Source organism: Peromyscus maniculatus, chromosome 4 (assembly GCF_049852395.1).
Source record: "Peromyscus maniculatus bairdii isolate BWxNUB_F1_BW_parent chromosome 4, HU_Pman_BW_mat_3.1, whole genome shotgun sequence".
NCBI classification, from domain to species: Eukaryota; Metazoa; Chordata; class Mammalia; order Rodentia; family Cricetidae; genus Peromyscus; species Peromyscus maniculatus.
This window is the reverse complement of record NC_134855.1, coordinates 52,729,509-52,754,229: the sequence shown is the minus strand read 5'-3', so window position 1 is coordinate 52,754,229 and position 24,721 is coordinate 52,729,509. Positions and strand designations below refer to the sequence as shown.

The 24,721-nt window shown below is 36.9% G+C and overlaps 1 protein-coding gene, 1 non-coding gene and 1 pseudogene across 10 annotated transcripts in view; all 3 read right to left on the bottom strand.

Moving 5' to 3' along the window:
• Window positions 1-1,003: 1,003 nt before the first annotated feature.
• Mtx2 (metaxin 2) overlaps window positions 1,004-24,721 on the bottom strand; it is a 54,523-nt gene continuing 30,805 nt past the window's right edge. For 7 of the 9 annotated variants that reach the window (XM_076569710.1, XM_076569712.1, XM_076569715.1 and 4 more), the window contains 7 exons: window positions 15,953-16,025; window positions 11,624-11,700; window positions 10,525-10,617; window positions 10,015-10,053; window positions 9,506-9,631; window positions 8,281-8,357; window positions 1,004-1,434 (listed from right to left, as the gene is read on the bottom strand). In XM_076569710.1, the coding sequence (XP_076425825.1) occupies window positions 1,263-1,434; window positions 8,281-8,357; window positions 9,506-9,631; window positions 10,015-10,053; window positions 10,525-10,617; window positions 11,624-11,700; window positions 15,953-16,025 (657 nt within the window). In that variant the 3' untranslated portion in view covers window positions 1,004-1,262. Of the gene's footprint in view, window positions 1,435-8,280; window positions 8,358-9,505; window positions 9,632-10,014; window positions 10,054-10,524; window positions 10,618-11,623; window positions 11,701-15,952; window positions 16,026-19,136; window positions 19,167-24,721 lie in introns of those variants that run through there. The other 2 variants (XM_076569716.1, XM_042275488.2) reach the window with 2 other exon arrangements.
• On the bottom strand, window positions 8,047-8,182 carry LOC121829221 (small nucleolar RNA SNORA57). The gene has a single exon (XR_006072004.1). It is a non-coding gene; the product is annotated as a small nucleolar RNA SNORA57 (small nucleolar RNA).
• LOC143272803 (large ribosomal subunit protein uL16-like) lies at window positions 19,323-24,658 on the bottom strand (annotated as a pseudogene).

Here is a 24,721-nt window from a genome sequence, read left to right as displayed (position 1 = left end):
AGGCAGGCAGATCTCTGAGTTCCAGGACAGCCAGGGCTACAAAGAAACCCTGTCCTGAAGAGGGGGAAATGTAAGCATGGAGATGAAATACAAGTGAAAATGAGAACAACTATGTCAGTGTGGAGGGAAGAAGGGCTCCCCCAATGTCAGCATGGAGGGGAGAAGGGCTCCCCCCAATATCCCACTCCTCATGGAGAGGCCAACGGCAATTAATGACTGCTGAGAGAGGGAGAGTCACTTTTCTTTGGGGAAGCCTACCAGTGCTCCCCCACAACCCACACTGGATGACCTCACAGACATGAGTAATGTGACTTAGGTTGTAAAAACTTTCTAATTGTTTTAAAGACAGGAAGTTAGGGAGGAGATAGGATATATGTGGGAAAAGAGATAGGAGATACTGGAGGGAGCGGGGGGATGGATATGACTAAAATATTTGTATACATGTATGAAAATTTTAAAAAATTGTGACTCCATTTCCTCTTTTTTAAACTGGAGATGATCATCATTAAGTGTTCTGTGAGATTAAGTGAGTTAGAAATGTTTGGTAAAGGATAAGAAGGCAGTATCAAATAACTATCACTCGACATGTCAATAACAGATTTACATCTGATTATAGCATCACTACTATGATGGGACAGAAAACACTGGGAAATCTGAGACGATATATAATTCTTAGTTTTTGTATATGAATTCCCAATCACTACTCCAATGAAAACTACCCTCCCTTCACCCCCTCCCAAAAAAAATCATCCCTGCCCTAATGAAACACTGTTTAATTCAATTCAATTTAGGTATAAAGAATGCTCACCGCGCGCCTCACTGGATGACATCCAGTCACCCACTTTCTCAGCACATTCGAAAAGAGTACTTGGGGTGGCCAGTGTCACCATGTGCTCAGTAGTCTCAGTACACACATCAATTGCTTTCCTTAGAGAACTGTTTATTCCATGCGTCCTAAGTTCAGTGAGTCACCAAAAAGACCAAAGTAAATGAAACGACCACATTTGCTTAAGGTTTATTTGTATATGATCATAAAGAAATAAAATGTCAAGATATAGAATACAATGTAACAAATCAAATAATTCAAAACAAGGTGGACACAAATAACAGTATAAAGAACATGTATATGACATTATGCAATTTTTTTGAGGTTTCAAAAAACAGTGTTTTTGGTTTTGAAAGTATTATCTCTTATTATATTGTTCAAGTAATACATATTTCAAAAGTTAAATTTTTTTTAAAATAATAACTGACATACAACTCTAAGACAACCTGCCTTTACCCCGATCTTCAAAATAGTGCTGTTCAATTCTTCTGCAGAAAGCAAGGAGGTTGGTATAGTGTTTCACCTTCTCAGAAAGTTCATCACTGGTCAACTGTGTGGTAAGAATGGTGTACAAATGGCCAAACACCAGAGCATCAAGTTCAGTAGGTCTGAAAAAAAAAGTAAAGATGAGGAAAGCTGAGGCACCTCATTTTTATGTCAGAAAGCATTCTTTTTTGAAGAACATTTTATTCATCAATTTTTTTTTTTGTTTGTTTTTTGTTTTTTGTTTTTCGAGACAGGGTTTCTCTGTGTAGCTTTGCGCCTTTCCTGGAACTCACTTGGTAGCCCAGGCTGGCCTCGAACTCACAGAGATCCACCTGGCTCTGCCTCCTGAGTGCTGGGATTAAAGGCGTGCGCCACCACCGCCCGGCAGTTATTCATCAATTTAAAAGGAAAAAGTCACAGAAATAAATTCTACCTCAACCACAACTTGATAGAATTTTTTCATTTTAAATTTGTTATAGAACATGAAAAAGATAACATATTAGTTTCATTCTTTTATTATTATTATTATTATTATTATTATTATTATTATTATTATTATTTATTTCATGTGCATTGGTGCCTGCATGTATGTTTGTATGAAGGTGTTAGATCCCCTGGAACTGGAGTTACAGACAGTTGTGAGCTGCCATGTGAGTGCTGGGAATTGAACCCAGGTCCTATGGAAGAACATTAAGAACAGTGTTCTTAACCACTGAGCCATCTCTCTAGCCCTGCATTCATTATTTTAATCACCAAATAAACACTCCATTTCCAATGTGGCAGAAACTATGTTAAAAATTAAAAAAAAAAAGATATTCTAAGACATGGAACATGTGCACGTGCGCGCACACACACACACACACACACACACACACAGCAGGTTCTCCATGTGCCATCACAAGAGTCAACAAAAAGGTGAGGTCTCTTACACCACACTAGAACTGCACTTACTGAACTGTTTCTTTTCCTCACCAGAGTCTGGAAGTTTTCAAGGCAGCTAGCACTGCCTGAATCTTTATAGCCCTAGATCTTAGTACAGTATCTGTAGACTCCAGGATTTGCTGAATACATGAAGGAAAGAGAAAGAAGTACGCTGCAAAATGTGGGGTCTTTTTTCTAACAGCAATTATTCACATCCTTTCGCAGTCTTCCCTCTCTTCATGCAGTGATGGAGTATTACATAAAGTGAGGTGAACAACCTGGCCCATGCCTCTCACTGAAGTACTCAGGCTTAGTCAGTAATACTGTGAATTCAAGGTGATCTTGGGCTATACACAAATTCCTGTCTAAAAATAAAAGAAAATGAAAGTGTGCAATCTGTGGTCATGTTGAAGAAGGTAGTCAAAAGGGTAGCATTTCTTTTAAATAACAAGAGTCCTTGAACTTAATAGCACCATAATGTTTTCATCATAAATGAATCAATAACAGGCAGATCCTTACAAAGAACCAAGGACATGAAGTGGATAAATGCAGAGTTAAGGTACTTCACTGGAAGTAATATAAATACTAACTTTCCTACATCCCTAACATTTCTTAAAAAGAGATATCTGTCTTACAAATGGGGACTTATTTTCTTAACACAGGTTTATATCAATCATCCTTCACTTCCTACATAGCTGGGCACTCTTTATTAGTAAATGAAGGCTCTGAATGAGGTCAACAATGAATCTGTGCTCAAGGGTGGGTCAGAATTACCCAGAAGTGATCAAAATGTCATATGCTTTTTAAAAGCATATACTCATATCAAAGGCACTGAATTTATATATGGATATGAGCATATAAAAACTGTTACATTAAGAAAGCTACTTAAGCCGGGCAGTGGTGGCGCATGCCTTTAATCCCAGCACTCGGGAGGCAGAGCCAGGCGGATCTCTGTGAGTTTGAGGCCAGCCTGGACTACCAAGTGAGCTCCAGGAAAGGCGCAAAGCTACGCAGAGAAACCCTGTCTCGAAAAAACCAAAAAAAAAAAAAAAAAAAAAAAAAGAAAGCTACTTAAAGTTGCTTTTTAGAACCCATGAGGAAGCAGGATATAATAAATGAACCAAACAAAGCATATACATTATCAAAACACATCCTTAAAATTTAAGACAATGTCTCCTTACGTGGTCCTGGTTGGTCTAGAACTTTCTATGTAAACCAGCCTAACTTCAAACTCACAAATTCACCTGCCTCTGCCTCCCAAGTGCTGACATTAAAAGCGTTCACTATCAGGCCCTGCAATCTTTACAGATTTCAGTGACTCATATTAACTGATTCTGAGTTTTACAAATTATCAATTCCCACAATTCCTTCCTTTTAAAAAGTACTTGTGAGGCTGGAACGATGGCTCAGCAGGCTTAAGGCACTTGCTGCCCATCCTGGTGACCTGAGTTCTATCCCAGGAACTCCCAGGTAGAAGGAGAAAACCAGCTTCCCTAAGTTTCCTCTGACCTCCACACTTGCACTATGGAATGCCCCCCAACACATACATAAATGATTTAAGTTTTTAAATAAAGTGCACTTGTGGTTATGCAACAACTATGTATTTCTTAAGACTCAAAACCATAGTCATAAAAGTGCTAGGCCGGGCGTTGGTGGCGCACACCTTTAATCCCAGCACTCGGGAGGCAGAGCCAGGCGGATCTCTGTGAGTTCGAGACCAGCCTGGGCTACCAAGTGAGCTCCAGGAAAGGCACAAAGCTACACAGAGAAACCCTGTCTCGAAAAACCAAAAAAAAAAAAAAAAAAAAAAAAGTGCCAATTTTATAAAATGTGAATTATGCAAAAGAAAAGAAAAGATAAGCAACCAATTCAGAAAAACCTACAACTCTTACGAAAGACAAGGACAAACAACAAAAACACATGAGCCAGGGTAAGGCACTGGCTCAATCCAAACTCAATCCCTGGGCCCCACACTGTAGGAGAGAACCGACTCCCAAAAACTGTGCTTTGACCTCCATGTATGCGCACACGCGCGCACGCACGCGCGCACACACACACACACACACACACACACACACACAATGTAAAAAAAATGCAAAATTTACATTATTCAGAATTTCTACAATACTGTTGAATCACACAAAGACCATCATGTACCTTGTTCTTAAATTTCTTTGTTATGCTATGAAGAAAAAAAATACTACTTCCCATTCTTGTGCTTAAAAGTGACTTTGTGGACTGTGATATGGATATGTGTGTACCAATTCTCTTCCTATGAGCTTTAAGCTATTCCAAATGTATTACTGCACTCATCTTTGCAGACTTCTTATTAGGAAAATATTCTAGGATGATGTTCCTGAAATCCTAGTTACCTTATCCTGCATCATCATCATCATGTCTGCTGAGTATTCATTCTTTCATTTGAATATCAAAATGGAAACAGTGCTGTAAAATGAAAACATTTTTCTAACCATTTCCATTTAAAAGTTTTCTCCTACCCATTCTTTTTGTCTTATTTATTCATTACTATTCTGTTTTTTTATCTGATTCCCCCCAACACCCCAAGACAAGGTCTCTCTGTGCAGTCCTGGAACTCACTTGTAGACCAGGCTGGTCTTGAACTCACAGAGATCCACCTGCCTTTGCCTCCTGAGTGCTGGGATTAAAGGTGTGCGCCACCATGCCCAGCTTTCTAATATTTATAGTATCATCTAATTCCAAAATCATTAATTTTGTCTAAGTGTCTTCATAACTTTTCTTTTCTAATATTACATATCTTGCCATCTCTTCATACTACTAGAAATAGTATAATACACATACACACATACATATATACATATATAAAATAGTGAGCTGTAAAACTGTTACTAAAGCATGCAAATCAAAGCTCTTTGTGTCTTCTTCCTCAATTACTGTTCTTGTTTCAAGATCTCCCTTAATTTCTTTTTCCTCTCTTTCTTTTTTTTTTTTTTTTTTTTTTTCGAGACAGGGTTTCTCTGCGTAGCTTTGCGCCTTTCCTGGAGCTCACTTGGTAGCCCAGGCTGGCCTCGAACTCACAGAGATCCGCCTGGCTCTGCCTCCCGAGTGCTGGGATTAAAGGCGTGCGCCACCACCGCCCGGCTTTCCTCTCTTTCTTAAAACAAACAAGTCATTTGGTTACTTTTCAAAGTCTTTTCTCATTATTTCTGGTAGTTAAGTAACAACCAAAATTTGTTTTAATTTTAGGAAGTAAAAGTAGAATACAAAGGAAAAGAGAATTTGTTACTGTTCAGTATACATGAGAGCCAAGGGTAGATAGAATTCAAGGCTTCTAAAGAGAATCTAATCTATACATCTTAAGCCAGTACCTTACTAGCGAAGATACTCTGTTCTCAGCTCTCACAAACAAATGACTCTTACCACAGATAAAGAAATGAAAAAGAGTTTTGCATAGCAAAATAAAATTACAAGCTCCCTTTTCCTAAATGTAGTTTCTTCCATCTAATACTGATTAAATGATGGGCAGACAGACACGAGGTATACACCCTTAATCCCAGCACTTGGGAGGCTAAGCAAGAACAAGCATAGATTGGAGGCCAGCCTGAGCTACACAGCCAATTCCAGGGCTACACAGTAACAGCCTTATCTCCAAAAATTAAATAAAAAGATTAGGCAATATTACAAATTAAATATATTCTTCAATCACAATTATTGGTTAATAAAAAATATTTATCTGGGGTTGGGGATTTAACTCAGTGGTAGAGCGCTTACCTAGCAAGCGCAAGGCCCTGGGTTCAGTCCTCAGCTCCGGGAAAAAAAATTATCTGCCTAAGTATCATATTAGGTAAAATTTTTGAATATGTGTATCTTAAATACCAATTAAACATCAAATGCATGTCTTCTGTTTTACAACTAATTTTTCTCTAAATCACATGCCAAAAGATCTCTAGTTACCAACACTTGGACAATGACTTTAACTAAAAATTATTCTCCTGCCTGCCCCAAAAGACAGAATGTGCAACAAGACTATAAGACTAATGCACTTCAAACAATAAAACATACCCCTCTCAACTTCTGAACTAGAAAGAATTCAATATCAAAAAGAAAAAGAACTACATAATACTAACATCTGAGTATATTTCTTTGTGTTAGGGACTAAACAATGGAAAGGCAACATAGTTGCAGAAGCTGTAACTTCCAGGATTTGGTGAATCCTGTAGGCTTTCTGCTTCAGAGATTAACAAGTCCCAATTTTTAATCTTAAAATAATTTTTATAACCTGAGATGTATATATGCTATATATATATATATATGTGTGTGTGTGTGTGTAATTTTATATTACTTGTGTTACAAAATGATATAATTGAAATACTTCTAAATTGTTGTCACATTCATTTTTACTATATGTTTGGCATGGCTACAGAAGATTTCTATGAAGAATAAAAACCATAGCAAATAAATCCCTTAAAAATGATCACCTAGGGACTACTCTTTTGAGGATTGTGTTTGGCTCCCTGCACCCATGTCACAGCTCACAATCACCTATTAACTCCAGCTCCAGGGCTCTGGCCCATGAGCACTTGCACTCACATGCACATACCCAATATACACACAATGTGAAATAGAACAGAATAAAACATGTTTTTTTAAATGATTGGAGCTGGAGAGATGGCTCAGTGGTTTAGAGCACTGGCTGCTCTTTCAAAGGACCTGGGTTTGGTTCCCAGCCCCCACATCACAGCTCATGACTGACCTTAACTCCAGCTCCAAAGGATCCAATCCCCTCTTCTGGCTCTGCAGGAACCAGCCCTATCAACAAGCTCTGGATTTGATAAGAGACCTTACAGACCCTACTTCAAAAGAATAAGCAATGAGCAATCTAGGAAGGTTCCTGACATCAACCTCAGGCTTCCACAGGCACATGCCTATCCATGCATGTACACCCATATACACATGTGCTCACACATGGGATCACACACATGCATGCACACCACACATAAAAATACATGAAAAAAGATTATCAACCTAAAAACATTGTTTTTAATAATAAGTCAAGAAAAATATAGCCTTAAGAAATCCATTGAGATTAAAATATTAATTTAAACTCATCTATACTGGATCACAAATTGACAACCACTTTCAATATATTATTTTTGCTATTAAAGTATATTCAATATACTTTAATTTCTGCTAGGCAGTGGAGGCACATGCCTTTAATCCCAGCACTCGGGAGGCAGAGGCAGGCTGGATCTCTGAGTTCAAGGCCAGTCTGGTCTATAGAATAAGTTCCAGGCCAGCCAGGGATATACAGAGAAACTTTGTCTTGAAACACCCCCCCAAATTATAATTTTTAAGAAAGGAAAAATCTTTGCCATTTTAATTTTAAAAATTTAATTAGCATTAAATTTTTAAAATCTTGTTAACAGAATATGAATTATTCAATTTACATATATTTTTTTAATCTATACTTCTTAATGTCTGTTTCTCATCCATCTGACAGTATTCTGCTTGTTCATATGACTCTCTTGGCCTTCAAGCACCTTTCACTATGGATTAGAGTTGTATTAGCAGCATATTCATGTTTTTGTACTTGAAAGTTTAATATTTTGTACTTCTTATAAAACCTTGAAATATCTCTATCAAAATCTTTGTCAAATCATACAAAAATTGATTGATTTATAAGACTGATCTTAAGAAAACTTAGCAACAAGGACTGGACTTTAAAAATATGATCTCAGAGCCAGCACTATGCCTAACAGCCAAGAAGGGATAAATGTTTAATGAGTACAAAAATTAATTTTAAAAATAAGTCTTTTCTATATATTCATTCTGTAATGTGTCTTACTGCTTGAAAAGAAAATCTGTGGATAGAAAGCTCCCAACATCAATGACATGACCACAAGGGGCTAGAGCCCTTCCCTGTATATAACAAGAGGAGCCGCACAGCTGGTCCCCGCCAAGAAGAGCAGAGTTATATGTACTTCTTGAAAAAAGAATACCTTTGTGATAAAAGACATTTGGAACCTCTATGTGAAGCAAAGACATATCACAATAATAAAACATCTTACTGCTTATTGAAGAAATAAGGTTGTGTTCCCAGTCTCTGAGAAAGGGCTTGACAGCACTGGTCTACATCTTCTAAGACCTACATAGGCAGCGAACCAAAAGAAAAAGATCCACATTAGCAAAGCAATAAAAGTATGTAAGACTCTACTTATGTCACAGTTTATAACAGAAAAACTCAGCTTAAAGTTCAGACCACAGACCATATACATGACCTAGACAATGCTTTTGACGTTAATGGGAATTAGTGAATACAAGTACATTTACGTTACTGATAAAGATCACCATTTAACAAAAAGTTTTTCTCTCAAAATTTAATTCTCTAAACAATGTTTTACTGAGTCCATACAGCCAATGATTTTGCTTATACTTTAAGGGCGGCTGCTCCATGAAAATGACACACTGAACTGCGCTTGAGATTGATCTCACTTAGTCTATTCACAGTCACTTGCTAACCTCCTTGCAGCACACATCAGTCAGATGTCTGGCTAGAAATCGGGGAGAGCAAAAAGAAACACCAGTTAGCTTAAATGACTGATGCTCAACCTCATGACCTTGAAAATTACATTTTTAATTCTTTTTTGTTACTGTAGTAAACTTAAGACACCCCTCACCAGAAAAAAAATTCAGTTAAGTACTGTACTTTTTGTTTGGTTTTGTTTTTCAAGACAGGGTTTCTCTGTGTACTTTCGGTGCCTGTCCTAGATCTTGCACTTTAGACCAGGCTGGCCTCGAACTCACAGAGATCCACCTGGTTCTGCCTCCCAAGTGCTCGGATTAAAGGCATGTGCCACCACCACCCAGCTAAGTACTGTACTTAATAAAGGTTTTTTAAGCTCTGATGCTGCAGATCTATTTATTGATATAAAAGTTTCCCACAATATGCTGTTTAGGGGGAGGAAAAAAAAATCAAGTTATAGAATAGCAGGCATAATATGATCCCATTTGAGGACAGTATTACTTAGACATCTAGAAAAATATTCTCCAAATGAAGAGGGACAATTCTGAGGTGGCAGGATTTCAGAAATCATTTGTCATTTAGACCTTATAGGCGAATAAGCACATGCAACTTTCATAAAGGAAATATAACTACATCATAAGAGAGAAATAATATCAAGTATTTTGTTGTTTATGTTACACTATTACATTGAGGTTTTGTTTTGTTTTTTAAAGTAATGCCATTTTAATGCATAGGAATTGAAGCTTTTATTAGCTTCAGTCGGTACTGACCTGGTCCAGAGTCTTGTTCCCCCATCCAATAGCTTTCATCTTACGTTTGACTTCCCACTGCTTCTGATAGGCCAAAATGTGGTTCAAAGGCCAAGGGTACGGAGATCCATACCTAGCATGAGTGATCTAAAGCAAAAAGACTTTGTGAAACACAGAATCTTTCCTAAAAATAATGCATTTTTACAAACAGAATTCTAATATGTATGTACTTTCAGAGAGCATACATAAAGCAATCTGAAAAAAATATAGCTTACAACATAAAAAATTAAAATTTTAAACCATTCCCTTTAAAAATATATAAACTTTTATGTACTTTACAACCAGTTCTATCAAACAATGACACATAGCTTCCCTAAAATGTATGTGCAAGCAAAATTAAAGTAAGTGAAAAACTGTATCACTAATGGTATAAACCACAATGTTTCATTTATGAGCAGGGACTTGCGATTCTGAGCAAAAGTGTTTTCTCATTAAATTTTAATTAAGATAAATGCTGCAGAACCACTCACCTCCCCTACTGTAGCTTCATCACACCACTGGAGATACAGCTGGGAACAAAAGAACAGTCACCGAAACTTGAAAACACCAACAGGCAAAGGGTCAAACGGCTTTCTTGCCATAGTAATTTCTAATAAGCCAACTTTGTAAATCAAATACATGAGTTTTTTTCGTCTTGGATAATTCACTGCACAGAATTATCAAATTTATTGGCAGTACTTTACAGGAAACATTTCTTATGCACAGATTATATGTCTAAACATCATTATTTTATGGGTTTTATTAAACTTCAAAAGACTAAAGTAAAACTGTGAATAGGCAAGACTCACTCCTTACAGCAGAAAATCTAGACCTGAAAATATTCAGAAACTTGTTTACAGATAATGATCAAACAATTCAGATGACCACCCCAGTCTGCGTCCTACTTCTCAATGGCTTTAAGGTAACCCATAAGAAAAGTTTTATATGAGAATACAAATTATACAAAATTACATTTTATTTCAAACCTTATAATCTTATACCTCTGCAGTTAACAGCATATTGTTGACTAATTCCATGTAAGCTTTCATTTCTGCTTTTTGGACTTCATCCAACCCATCACTAAGAGAATGGCCCTAAAGGGAATTTAAAAAAATTTTAAAAGAGCATCATATTAAATATACAAAATCTTTCAGTTATCTTACTATCATAACAAATAATGTAATATGTAAATGTCCAATGGATTAATTTCCAAAAAGCTTCTTAAAACAAAATTATTGTATATAAAAGTACACCTAATATTTAACTACTACTAAGTATTAATTTGTCATTATATACATGTATTTTCAAGAGAAAATATTCAAGAATGAATTACTTCATAAAGGAGAAAACAAATTGGTCAGTAGTAAACTTGTATTTTTCAGGCATAAACCTTAAAAACAAAAGAAATGCCAAACATGTGCTACTTATAAAATGGACAAAGATGGAAGAAAAAAAACACAATTTAGTAACAGCATGGGGAGAAAGATGTGCTATCAAAAACACTGTAGCAATGGAGAGACATGAAACAGTACAGCTCTGGCTCACCTTGACGAAGATATACATGCCAAAGCAGCCCAATAACACTTTCAGGAATTTATCTTTTGGCTTGCTTTGTTTGAGACATGGTCTTAATTTGTAGCCCTGGCTGGTCTGGAACTCACTCTGTAGACAAAGTTGGCCTCAAAGTCACAGAGACCTGCCTGCCTTTGTCTCCTTCTGAGGGCTGAGATTAAAGGTATACACTACCACAGCCTGGCTAATGAAGTGTTTCGTAACTGTTAAAATCTAAATTAAACAAATGAGCATAACTACTGATTGACAAGTAGGCAACTTGGTATTTTAAACTTCAAAACACATCCTACATCTCCCTTCTCAAAGGGCAACCATATATTTCTTAAGAACTTAAAAGCTTCATTTATGACAAATTCTAATTACCCTATATTAGAAAATCCACCTATATCTTTACTATTGATTTATATTATAAAAAACACCCAACTTTAAGTTTAGAAATATTTTCTAATAATTTACATTAGCATTTCATAAAGCTAGGTTAAAAATCAATAAAAATGGTCAAATGCATTTACTCTTTTTTTCCATTACCTTGGCTTTAACGAACTGGACGATAGGACCAAGTTCTGACACTACTTGATTTCCCACATGAATAAAAGGTACTTTTCCTGTTGAGGAGGAGAAAAGATGTGAGAAAACAGCCTCAGGAAATTCAAGTTTGTGCTAGTAAAAAAACAAACAAACAAAACCAAGAAACTCAGGAGTTTTATTCATAAAGAAATATTATAAAATTATAACTTTCCAAATGATAGCCAGAAGCATCTGCTAAAGTCTACAAACTTTAAGCAATGATTGCCAATAAGTTATAAAATAAAGGAGCCAAGTATAGTAGCACATGCCTATAATCCTCAGGAGTCCAAGGCAGGAAGACTCTAAGGTCAAAAACAGCCCTGAAAGTAAACCTCACAGAAATCAAATTACTGAAACACAGGTAGAGAGGGGGAAAGAGTAAGTAGATTCATTTCTAGAGTTCTTGCCTAGATATACCAACAAATCATCATATTCTCATTTCAGAGCTAACACTAAATAAGACTATTAATCACATGGGCCAAGCTAGTTCAAGGACATCACATAGGACACTAATTCAATATCACTGAAAACTTCCACAGAAATGTAACGGGGATTTCTCTTCAGGGTACAGCACAAAACTTCAATCTATACTGAAAAGTTTTGTTGTTTTTTGAAACAAGGTCTTACTATGTAGTCTTGGCTGACCTGGAACTCACTCTGTAGACCATGCTGGCCTCCAACTCCCAGAGATCCACCTGTCTCTGCCTCCTGTGTGCTGGGAAAGGTAGTCTTCAAAAGATTTCTTTTATGCTTTCTAATTTTAAATCTGATACCCATTAAAGTCAATATTCCTTAATAAATGTCTTAGACTCAAAGAATTCACCACCTTAGAAGGTATGCTAGTTTGAGTTATGTTCCCAATATACGAGAGGAAAAAGAACCAAACGGTAGGCTTTTGAAAATGTCAACACTGAGAGACATAGCTCAACTTAGAGCTACAGTGCTTGACCAGCATGAGGTCTCAGGTTCACACCTCAGTAGGGGGAAGTAAGGGAGAGAGAGAAAAAAGAAAACGGGTGTCTTTAAATAAATGACACATTAATAAACATTAATGCTTAATACAACTATTAGAGATCAAGGAAAATATAGTCTCTAAATAGCAAGCTAGTCCACTCCAGATGTTAAAGGATGAAACCTGCTGTCAGATTTAGTTCACCCAGAGTTCACACTAACAGCAGGCTTCTTCCTGCTCCTGTTGAGTATATTCGCTTCTCTCTAATTCAGTCAGCCTGAGGGTAATGGATGAGGTGCCTGGCACCAATAAAAGCTTCCTCTGCATCTATGGGATAACACTACAAAGAAAAGGGGAGCCTTTTGGGACACAACACTCAATAGATGTATTTTTATTTCCCTATTACCAATGGTGTATTCCTTCTAACTGCTTTACAAATCTCAAAAAACAAACAAGCTAAACTGGATAAACACTACGCTATATTGTTATTTGGTTTTGACTTGGAAAAAATCTTCATTAGAGTAAATACAGGTCATCTGAGATTTTGAAAAAAAAAAGTTTCATGCCTAGACTAATGGGTACTGTGAGGTATGACATTTAAAATTTTATTTGATGTGTGTGTGTGTGCACATGCGCACATGTATACACATGAATGACAGTATCTGCAGAAGCCAAAGGAATAGAAACTAAGGTTATAGGTGGTTGTGAGCCACCTGACATGTGTGTTGAGAACTGACCTCAGGGTCTCTATCAGAGGTGTACATGCTCTTAACCCTGGAGCCATCTCTCCAGCCCCCTAGAGAGTAACACTTTTAGAAGCAGAATATTTCTCCTTTTCAATTCCTTTCAAATTCTTAGAGGGGGGTGGGGGCACGTTGTCTCCTTACAAATACATTAAACTGGGCGGATGTGAGGACTGTGCTTGCTGCACAGACGTGAGGTCTGGAACCTTAGTGCTAAACGATGGAGACAGAAAGCTCCCAGGGGCTGGCTGGTCAGCTAGTCTAGCCAAATGGTGAGCTACTGGCTCAAAGAGATCTTATTTCAAAAGAAAACAAACCAACAAAAAGGTGGAGAGCTACAAAGGAAGACATATCAACTTCTGGCCTCTGCATGCAACACACCCACACTTAGCACCCACATACATAAGCATTGTGGGTAATGAAGCACAGAAATAATGTGGCTAGCCAACTGTATATGCAAAAATATCCAATAAAGAGATAGACTAAGAGATCAAAGCAACAGATGAGAAGTGAAGGATCCTTTTCTTCTCACTAGGTTAACTATAGTCAACGTGCAGTCTTTATTACATGTATCAGGCAAAAACTCAGTGAGATAATTCTCTGTACCAAAGTAGAACTGTGTGTTCTGATTCTCATTTTAGACAGAAGTCACTCCAGACCAATTTTTCTTTTTTTTGCCCATGTGTGTGGTGTGTGTGTGTGTATGTGTGTGCATGTGTGTGCGTGCGCACGTATGTGTGTGTGTGTGTGTGTGTGTGTGTGTGTGTGTGTGTGTGTACCCATGCACACATGTGTACAGGTACATTCACCCATACAAATATGGGAGTGCAGAGGCCAGAAGTTTATATGGTATCAGTGTCCTTTATCATTTTTCTATCAGTCTGTCTCCACCTTATTTTAATTTTTGATAAAGAGTCTCTCACTGCACTTAGAGCTCAAGGATTAGCTAGACTGGTGTCTCTGTTTCCTAGCTCTGGGACTTCAGGCAGGTGCTGGCATGCCCAGCTCTTTGTGTGGTTGCTGGAGATCTGAACACCGGGCCTTATGTGTGCACAGTGAATATGGAACCATCTCCCTTGCCCTGTTTTTTTTTTTTTTTTCCTAAAGAAAGCAGTAACATATTGTCAAGTAAGTCTGTAGATTCAGAGAATGTTAGCTAGAAACGTAGATGTCATCTAGTCTGAGTAGCTCATGTAACAGGTGAAGTTAAAAGAAGAGAAGCAGAACTCCCCAAAGAAATAGTTAATAACTGGACAAAGTAACAGGATTAATGACTTCCTAACTTGTAGCCAAAATGTTTTCTAACTGTCCTATGTTCTGTTTTAAAAGTCCATTACAAGCTAAGTGTGGTGATGCATACCTTTAATCCCAGCACTCAGGAGGCAGAGACAGGTGGATCTCTGAGTTTGTGGCCAGCCAGATCTACATAGAGTGCCAGAATAGCCAAAGAAACATAGTGAGTATGGTGGTTTGAATGAAAATGGCCCCCAGAGGCTAATAGGGTGACACTATTAGCAGAACTATGGGAGCCAAATAAACCCTTTCCAAGCTCGTCTGATCATGGTGTTTCATCACAGCAATAGTAATCTCTAAAATCCAAAACATACTGGATTTCCAAGTCTAGAAAACTTTTTTAGAAATGTTTTCTATAAGTTTATTCAGAAATCTAATAAACTACATTTATGTGGAATTTTCAGTGTTATGGGTTGGGTGTTTACAGATAGTCTAACAATCATTATCATCCTTAAAAGCTTAAGGGTGAAAAGAAAATGCTAAACACAAATAGTTCCTAAATAATCACCATATCAAAATGAAGAGATTGACAAATTTTTATATGTACAAAAAGCAATATCGCATACCTATGCTAATCAATTATACATAATCACTTATTCATGAAGAAATGATTTTGTGTTGTTATTGCTCTAGTAAAACCAAAATAATCTGTGACATCATATTTAACATTTAATTAGCTTTGTGGCATTATATTTTTATACCAAAATTATTCAAATCCTATTTAATTGGCACTAGTTAGATCTCCTGACATATAACACACAAATCATCCTGATCGTTAAATCTAGTAGCATGTAACACAGATCATCATTATCATTTAAAAGAGTAAAAGTGAAGCTTTAATAAAAGTACTTTAAAACACTAGAAAAAAGAAAGTTGACAATTTAATTATTTCATGAGCTTTCTTCTTCTACCTGTTCTACAGGAAAAATAACTTAGGGATGCTGAATATTAATAGACTCATTAGTATTAAAATTTGTTTTCAGAAAAGGAAAGCCCAGTGTAAATCAGACTGAGGAAATCTGATGTCACATTTTTGTCCTGAACATCCAGTTAAAAACCTCAGACCAGAGTTGAAATAAGTAGACATAGGCCTTCATGATTAAGCTTATAATTGCTACTTTAAAAAAAAAAAATCGGAAAATAATTCTTCAAAGGGAAAAAAAAAAAAAAAACTAAGAATTTTAATATCGGGGGCTAGAAACATGGCCAGTAGTATAGTACTTACCTAGCATATCTAAGGCCTTAGGTTCAATTCTCAGTATCAAATAACAAGTAGTGTTAACAGAAAACACACACACTTACCAGAGGGAGACATATATTCTGCATTTGCCCTACACACCACTTTGACAGGCAGATTACACATTTGCAAAAAGGCCTGTAAAGAAAGAGAAACGTAATAAACCTAGTAAAAATACATGCATATTTCAAAAGAACTCTTCCTCATTCCTTTCCTAAACTAAATAGTTCGTACAATAATACTATACTGGAAAATTATGAGCAGTTTAAAGTTTCCAAACAAAAATATTTTACTTTTAAAAAAAAAAAAAGACTAAGTCATTGGTAAATATATAAAACTTAAGACAATTATATATACTTAAAAAATTTTATTCACATTTTGTATTACTTTATGTAAGTAAACAATATTACATATTGCTTTAACATCTATTTCTTTAATGGATGACAAATGTCAAAATTTTATTAAGATACTGATGTTTTAATTTTTTTATTCATTGCAGGATCACCATCTTTCTCGTTGTAATGGAAAATTCAAAATGTTATTTCTGCTACTTCAATGTTCTTTCCAGTAATCCTCAAAATACTGACATGTGTTTCCTATGTTAACTAATTCATCACTTAAGATTTAAAATTGGGAGCCAGTGAGATAGCCCAGTGAGCAAAGGTGCTTGCTACCAAGCCTGGCAATCTGAGTTTGAGCCCCGCCACCCCACCCCCCACCCTGCGCCAGAACCCGTGTGGGTGAAAAGAACCAATTCCCAAAAGTTGTTCTCGGACTTCTATACATACAGATGACATGCATGCTCATGTGCTTGCTCTCCCTCCCCCCCACATATACACACAACTAATAAATAAAATAAACTTAAATAAAAATTTTAAAGAGACAAATTATTTTTACTTGGTTTATAGGAAGAAAATTTTTGAAGGAATTAAATGTCTACCAATAAAGGAGTAGGTTAATCACAGTACATCCCAAACCAGAATGTTACACAGCTGTTTTAAAAGCTTATGCTTTTGAAGAATTTTCTATGATAAAGAAAAAAACATAAGCTAGGTGTGGTGGCACACGCCTTTAGTCCCAGCACTTGGTAGGCAGGTGGATCTCTGAGTTTGAGGTCAGCCTGGGCTACATAGTGAATTCTAAAACAGCCAGGGCTACATAGAGACACTGTCTCAAAGGAAAAAGGAAAAAGAAAAAAATATACACATATACAAATTGCATTACATCCACACTGACTTGTTTTTAAATGTTTTTAGGTCACCAGTGAGTTCTACCTAATCTACTATTTTCTGCAATACTCCAGGTTTACTCCACTTGTATTCTTTCATGACTTTCTGACTTTTCCTCTTTCATACTTTCCCCATGTTCTACAAAATAATTTATTCAACTGGGAAACCTGAAGCTACTGTAGTTCTAATTCCCATACACACTTTAGAAGGGGGGAAAAAACCTTTCTTATTTTCACAACTTGATGAAATTATAATAATAACAGTCAAATGTGAGTTACCATAAATGACTTCATTAACAAGGCTATTATTTATCACAAATTGAGATTAAGACTAGAACAGCCTGCTTATACCCAATATAAATTTCTCATAGTGTTGTTTCCTGTGATTCCTTTCCATTCTGGATTGAAAATCAGTATTGAACATGAACAACATTCTATACAAAAAAAATCCCATTTGCCCACTTGTAAAACTAAGGTAAGACTGCCCCAGGCCAGCCTGGGTTACATTACAAAACCCTATCTTGTTACATGACCCTGTCACAATAAAATAAAGCAAAGCTCTCTATTTTAAAAAGTATGTCAATTAAAATTCTAGTCCTCTAGAAACATAGATATGCTTTCCTTTAAAAAAAAAAAATCCCCTTTACTCATAGCCTGACCACTACACTGTTTTGTAACTTATGTACATCTGATCTCCCTAAGCAAAAGAAATGTTTTAGAAAGCCAAAGAATGTGTTTTTTTGCCTTTTTGTATCTCTCCTGGCCTCCTCACAATCTCCTTCAATTTTCGTACAGCTAACTTACAACACTGTGGTACTGGATGCTAGGACTTTGATGTTGCATACTCTGTCCGCAATGCTATCTAAGCGCACCAACCAAAGTGGGCAAGAGGTGACTGTGGCAGATGCTGTTATCTGCCCTAGCCTCACCCGTCCACGTCGTCCCCTTTCCCTGATGTGGGAGAAGTCTTGGCAGCAGACACTAAGTGCCAGGTCCTAGTTTCTATCTCAGCACCACAAAAGGCACACGTGTAGTCAATGGAAACAGACATAATCAGAAGAAACAGAAAAACAGACAGCATCTATGAAGAGGCAATCCAGAAGACTAATAGTCAGGTGGAGAGGGGCTTCAATCAGGAAACAGGACCCTTTTCATACTGTAACACAAAGAAGCTCGAGATCAGCGACGAGGACTGCACACCGATTTCGGGAAAGGCAAAAAGACCAGGGCTGCAGAGACAGCTCAGTCAGTACAAGTTCAGCTCAAACTGGAGGCCTGAGTTTGGATCCCTAGGACCCACATACGAAGCCAAGCACAAAGAGTAACCCACCTCAGGGAAGGAGGGGAGGAAAAGCAGAGCCCTCAACCTTCCTGGCTACCTGGTCCAACCACTCATTTGAGTTTCAGGTTCAGTGAGAAACCCTGTGTCAAAAACTGTGGTGGAGCTGGCCACAGTGGCCCATGATTTTAATTCCAGAACTCAAGATGCAGAGGCATCTCTGAGTCTAAGGCCAGTCTGGTCTACATAAGACATTTCAGGCTTTCCAGGATTATTACACAGTGAGCCCCTATATCTATTTTTAAAAAAAAGTGGAAAATGACAGCTGACACAGCCCCTATCTCCATAAACACGCACACATGAACACGCAAACACACAAAGACAAGAGATGAGCATGTACTCACATTACCTGTGAGATATGAAGAGAGATCATTTGTTGAGAAGGGAAATCTAGAAGAGACTAAGGCCTTCAATGGAGCAAGAGTTTGAAAGAATTTAATTCTTTTCAAAGCCCTGAATAATTCCAACTGTTAATTAGCAACTACTAATACTATACAAAAAGGTACATATGGTATGAAATTGTACACGTAGAGTATAATTATGCCAATCAATATTCCATAGAACTTTAGTTCACTTATATTGTTGTATAATCAAACCCATACTTAAACCCCCAAATTTTTGCTTCTTTATTAATAAAAACTGAATTAATTTTGACCAATTTAATGACACTCAACGTACAAACCTCCACTGAGGGCATGATTCTTGTTAGACAAAGATTAATTTTGTAACATTAATATATTTACTCTTTATCACTAGTTCAGAAGGAATTTCTGAATTCATCTGGAGTTCACAAAGAAGCTTGATAATAACACAGAACTTCCATCCAAATACTGAAAATGTAAAAACAAAGCATTATCATGATTATCTTCAGTATGTAAAAACTTCAAAGCAAAGGAAGTTCTGACTCAACTAGTACTTTTGTACTCTCTTTGTCAGACGGAAGGGAGCTGAAGTTCCAAAACAGCACCTTTCACATTTTTAAAATATGTTTAAGTGTGTGTGTGGAGGGGGTGGAGGGTGCATGCATGTGTGGGTACCCATGGAGGTCAGAGGTTACAGATCCCAATAAAGCTTGAGTCACAGGTAGCTATGAGCCACATGGTGATATTTTATTTGTGCTGAAATGTGATTTTATTTGTATGTTAATAAATAAAGCTACCTGGGGTCAGAGCTGATAGCAAACCATAGCAGAAGTCTGGCAGTGGTAGCACACGCCCTTAATCCCGATCACATGACAGGCAGATCTCTGTGTGTTCAAGGACACCACCAGCATGGAAACCCACGCCATAGAAGACCTGGAGGTCTGTATAGACAGGCAGTGACAAGGAGGTCATCTGGTTGGGTTTACAACCAATAAGAAGGCAGAACAGAAAGTCAATAAAAAGACAGATACATAGGAAGTAGGTCTCTTGCTGAGGGGAAGGACGGCAGCAGCGGCAGGAAGGGTAAGAAGGCAGTTTTAAGTCTCAGCTCTTAGCTACTGCTCTGACCTCTTGGGCTTTTAACTCTGCATTTGGCTCTGTGTTTCTTATTTAATAAGACTGTTACATCTACAGAGCCATCCAACACTAAAAGAACAGTAAGAGCTTTTAACCACTGAGGTATCTCCAGCCCCTCATTTTTATTTTTAATCTAAAACTACTCCAAATAATAGCTAAGATACACCAACCAAAAACACATTTTGTTTTTGATTTGAAATAGAAATACTTATTTTTATTCTTAGGTAATACAAATGTAGTCTTGGTTATAACAATGAATTTAGGCTAACTTAACCTCTTATTCTTCAGTTGGACACTTAATTCCAAAGCAATTCAAAGAAATAACAACATGAAACAATTTCCTTAGTACATGGTATCCCAATGTTTTATTACCAAGCTGTCCAATATGGTAATCACTAGCAACAAGTTGCTATTTAGGTTAAATTTAAATTTAATAATATCGTACAAAATTTTAAAATCAGTTTCTCAGGCAATCAAGTTTTTTTTTTCATATTCAAGAGGCACTTGTGCCTCAAGTCTACTGCATTTATTATACAGCAGATACCAAACTTGCATGGGGTGGGGTGATATCTACTGGAGGTCTACTGGATAACATGGGTGTATAACAACATGGGTAGCCAGTAAGGAAGAGAATGAATGAGGCACGAAAGGCTGACATCACCTGAAGGTGACTAAACTTTATAAAGACAACCTACAAGAACTGGAAAGATGCCTCAGCAGCATCCCAAATAATATGCATAGTACATTTCAAATCTTTATTACCAAGTACTAGTAATATTCCAAAAGGAAATATGGTTAAATTAAAGTTAAAGCTGCCAGGTGGTGGTGGCACACCCTTTAATCCCAACACTCATGGAGGCAGATGCAGAACTCAGTGAGTTCAAGGCCAGCATGGTTTACAGAGTCAGTTCCAGGACAGCCAGAGCTACACAGAGAAATCCTGTCTCAAAAAACCAAAAGACCAAAAACTCACCCATTTCCAGAAAAGCTAAGTCTAATGACTTTTAAAAGAAGTTAGATATAAATATAGATATACAGATAAAGATACAGAATCTACAACATTAAAACCTTCAAACATCAAGTAGCCTTTGATTCAATTGCAGAATTTAAAGGGCATTACTAAGTTCAGAAAATGGTAAGAAAGGCTCATGGTGGGAACAGGCAGCCAAAGGGAGCCTCCTTGGCCATGAACTTTGCATAAAGGTAGTGCTGCCTTGTCTGCTGTCTCCAGCACCATTTAGAGTGATTTTACTTTCTGTAGGAGTCCTCTAACCATCCCTCTCCTGACTAGATAAGCCTCTCCCACTCCCTGACATCCTCGGGTTAAGTACCTCAGCAGAATCTGATGGATTTCAAAGGAGGCTGCCTAACGGGAAGACTAGCATGTGCACATACTAGAAAAATGGAATCCCTGCGAGTCAGTATAAAATAGCAAGAGGGTAACAGAGCAGAAGACTCCCAGTGAGAGACTATCTGGATGAATCTCAGGGACTACATAACCTTTAAAGCTTTCTAACATCTAGAATAAAACAACTAGCTGGTAGGTTGACTAAGGTGCTATTTGTTAAGCACTTAGATACCATCTGGCCCAGAGCTGTTCAACAAATACAAGGTTTATACTGGTGGTGATGACAGTAACTTATTTATCCACCTGAGAAGGGAGCCTATTTAATTTTGATGACTTCAAAAGAAAGCCGACCTTACATATTTTATTACTTTGGGTACCTACTTATGAGAAAAAGAGGAAAATAGTATATACTATAATTATATTTTTATATAAAACAAACTGCAAATTTGTGGTTTAAAATAAAAATCTCCAATTAGATACTAAAGGGATAAATAAAAGAACATAAATTATTTTTTGAAAGAACAATATAAAGTACTGAATGGTTTAAGGGATTTGTTTTTGACTGGATGTGAGATTTATTACTGAACATGATTTGGTAGGGTACAGGAGAGTACTGTGGCCTCCTTCAGAAATGCAAGGGACCAATACACTGGGGATATATTTGATGCTATCAGGAATGAGCTGCTTCTCACCGCCATATCTTCAAACTCACTGCATCAAGCTTGGTGAAGCCCCACTTCTCTAAGAGTGGATCTTCTGGCGGCCAGGGAACGGAAACTTGGCTCTACGCAGAGCCTCAATCACATGTCCTTATCCTGCAGGCTGGTGCAGATGGACAAGATGACCTGGTCAATGTGAACCCTGGCCGCCACTGGGCCCTGGGTCTTCCCAAGGTACTATGCATACCTGTCTGCATACCGTCAGCCCCAGGGCAGGACATCTTGTTGATTTGGATGACATGAAAAAGGTGAGGCCTCACTGGAATATGAAAACCATCCTTGCCACAACTCTTTACTATGTATTTGTTGGCACAAATACGGGCAGCCTCCAGGGCTTTGGAAGAGAGTTGCTCATATTAATCTGACACCATGTGGCCACAAAGTGGGAATTCATCAACTTTTGCCTTCTGTTTCAAGTCAAAGATGTGGATCTTGGCTGAGGGACACCTCAGCAGAAGTGAGACTCTGGGCACAGGTTATTCTTACAATACTGGTAATGAGCCGAAGGAGAAAAGGAATGATTAATTTTCAACACACATAACTATATAATCTTTTCTAACAAAGCAAAAATAAGTAAATAAATACACAGTACTATCATGCAGATAAAAGATCTCTCCCTTCAGACTGTAAGTTCTGTCAGAACCAACAGACCATGAGTGTCTTTACTACCTATCCTTGGCATACAGTAAGTTCTTGAAAAGCACTGGCAAGCTACCATAAGGATTGGCATCTTTTAATTCTATAGATCCAAACCTCAGTGTTTTAAAGTAACTCACCTCCTATTAATTAATGTTTTAAGAAATCAATACTTATAGCTATCAATAAGCAGGCATTGGTTTAGAAAACTAACAGAATTCAATTTACTTATTTAGTAATCAGAAATCATAACTCAATAAGCAAAAAATGCTTTATATAGGGCAAATCTGTTCCCAAAGCATGAAAATGACATTTAAGAGCACATATGAAGACAGATTACATCAGAGAATAGAACCATCCTTAGGACACATGAAAACTATTCCCAGAATATTTAACTCAACTTTAGATACATCAACATCTGACAGCTTGGAAAAAAATTAGATTCTTTATAAAAGCAACCAAAATCAGAATAGAAAAAGATAGAGCGCCTTTGCCTATTAAAGTTACATATAAATGAAAATAAACTTTAAGGGAAAATTAAGCAAAAGAAGTATAAAGCAGTCAAACATAGAAAAAGAGTAATCCTTGTACACCAAGAACCTAACAACACCAGCAACAGAGCTGGCACTGGAGCCGGGAGTGAGGGGAAAACAAAGTGTTTTCTACACTCTATGGAGATATAAAGTTTCGTTATAATTCCAACTGAGAAAAATAACAGCAACCAAAAAATCTAATTTTTATTAGCTAAACAGGTGGTAGGGACATATAATATACTCACATCGTTTCAGTTAAGTAATTGTAACATAACCCTGGATGCTTACCAGTGAGCTGCACCAGCTAGCTCCTTTCCTCTTCCTCATTTGAAGATATATTAATATTTGTCGTATGAGTTAAACACATAATACTCTCATAACTCTTACATATCAGCAGTAAATCAGCCAAGTGCCAGTAAAATGTAAATAATTCAAATTTTTAAATAATTTTCTTTAATCAAATTTTGAGACTGTGGAAAGCTTAAATACAGCTTCTTACATCACATAGAGCACATTAACAAAGCTGCTCAACGTCTAGCTAGGTAATGACCCACTTTCAGTCCAACCAAATGACAGTTATCACAGCCTGCACTACCCAGGCTTCCACTTTAGGACAAAACTTCTTTCTATTCATGTCATAATTATGTGTGAAACACTTTGTGTGAAAATTTTATAAGGCTTATTCTCAATCATGCAATGCCCCTTTCAGGGCACAAAATGAAAATGATTCTGATTTTAATTCTTATCCTGTTTCATGAGAACACAAAGGAAAATGAGTGGGGACAGCTGAAGAATTATTTTCCACCTTACTGAAGAGATGTTTTCAAATTAAAAACCATGAACAAATCTACCCACAAAATAATTCATTTTATATCAAACAGCTGCAGATCCCATAATTGAAATAATGTATCTAAGGTTACAAATGAGAAATGTTAGGTATCATTCTTAAAGAGACATATTAAGTTCCTAATACAGTTACAGTAACAGCGCTATTTGTAGTTTAACATAAATTAAGACCGTAATTATATTTGTGACTATTTTAAACAAAATAACAAATTCCTTTGTACCTGTGAATGTAATTTATAGCAAAGCCAAGTTCATTTTCCAAACCAATCTATTTCACACTGCAGAGGTACTCTGGTATAACAGTATAATGTAATTCTTGTGGAATGTTGAAAGAGTAGATTCACTAAAAGCACAGAAGAGGTTTGAAGATAAATGAAGATGCTATTCATTCAAGGGTAATTTCATCTTAGAACTATATGAAAGATGTTTCACTCACACAGGATAGTGTATGGTCTCAATTTTAAGTGTGTTTTCAGCTCAAATGTAATACTGCTAGATCGATTATGCTGATACTGTACATCTAATAATGAAGAATGCTAGCATTTTTCTACTTAAAAAAATAGATTGTCTTCTTCTTACCACTATGTCTTCATTGTTCTATTTACCTGCACAAACTTTAACATACTGCTTGCTATTTACCTTTTATAGAAACAAACAAAAAGTGATGATACTCTAACTTAGAATTT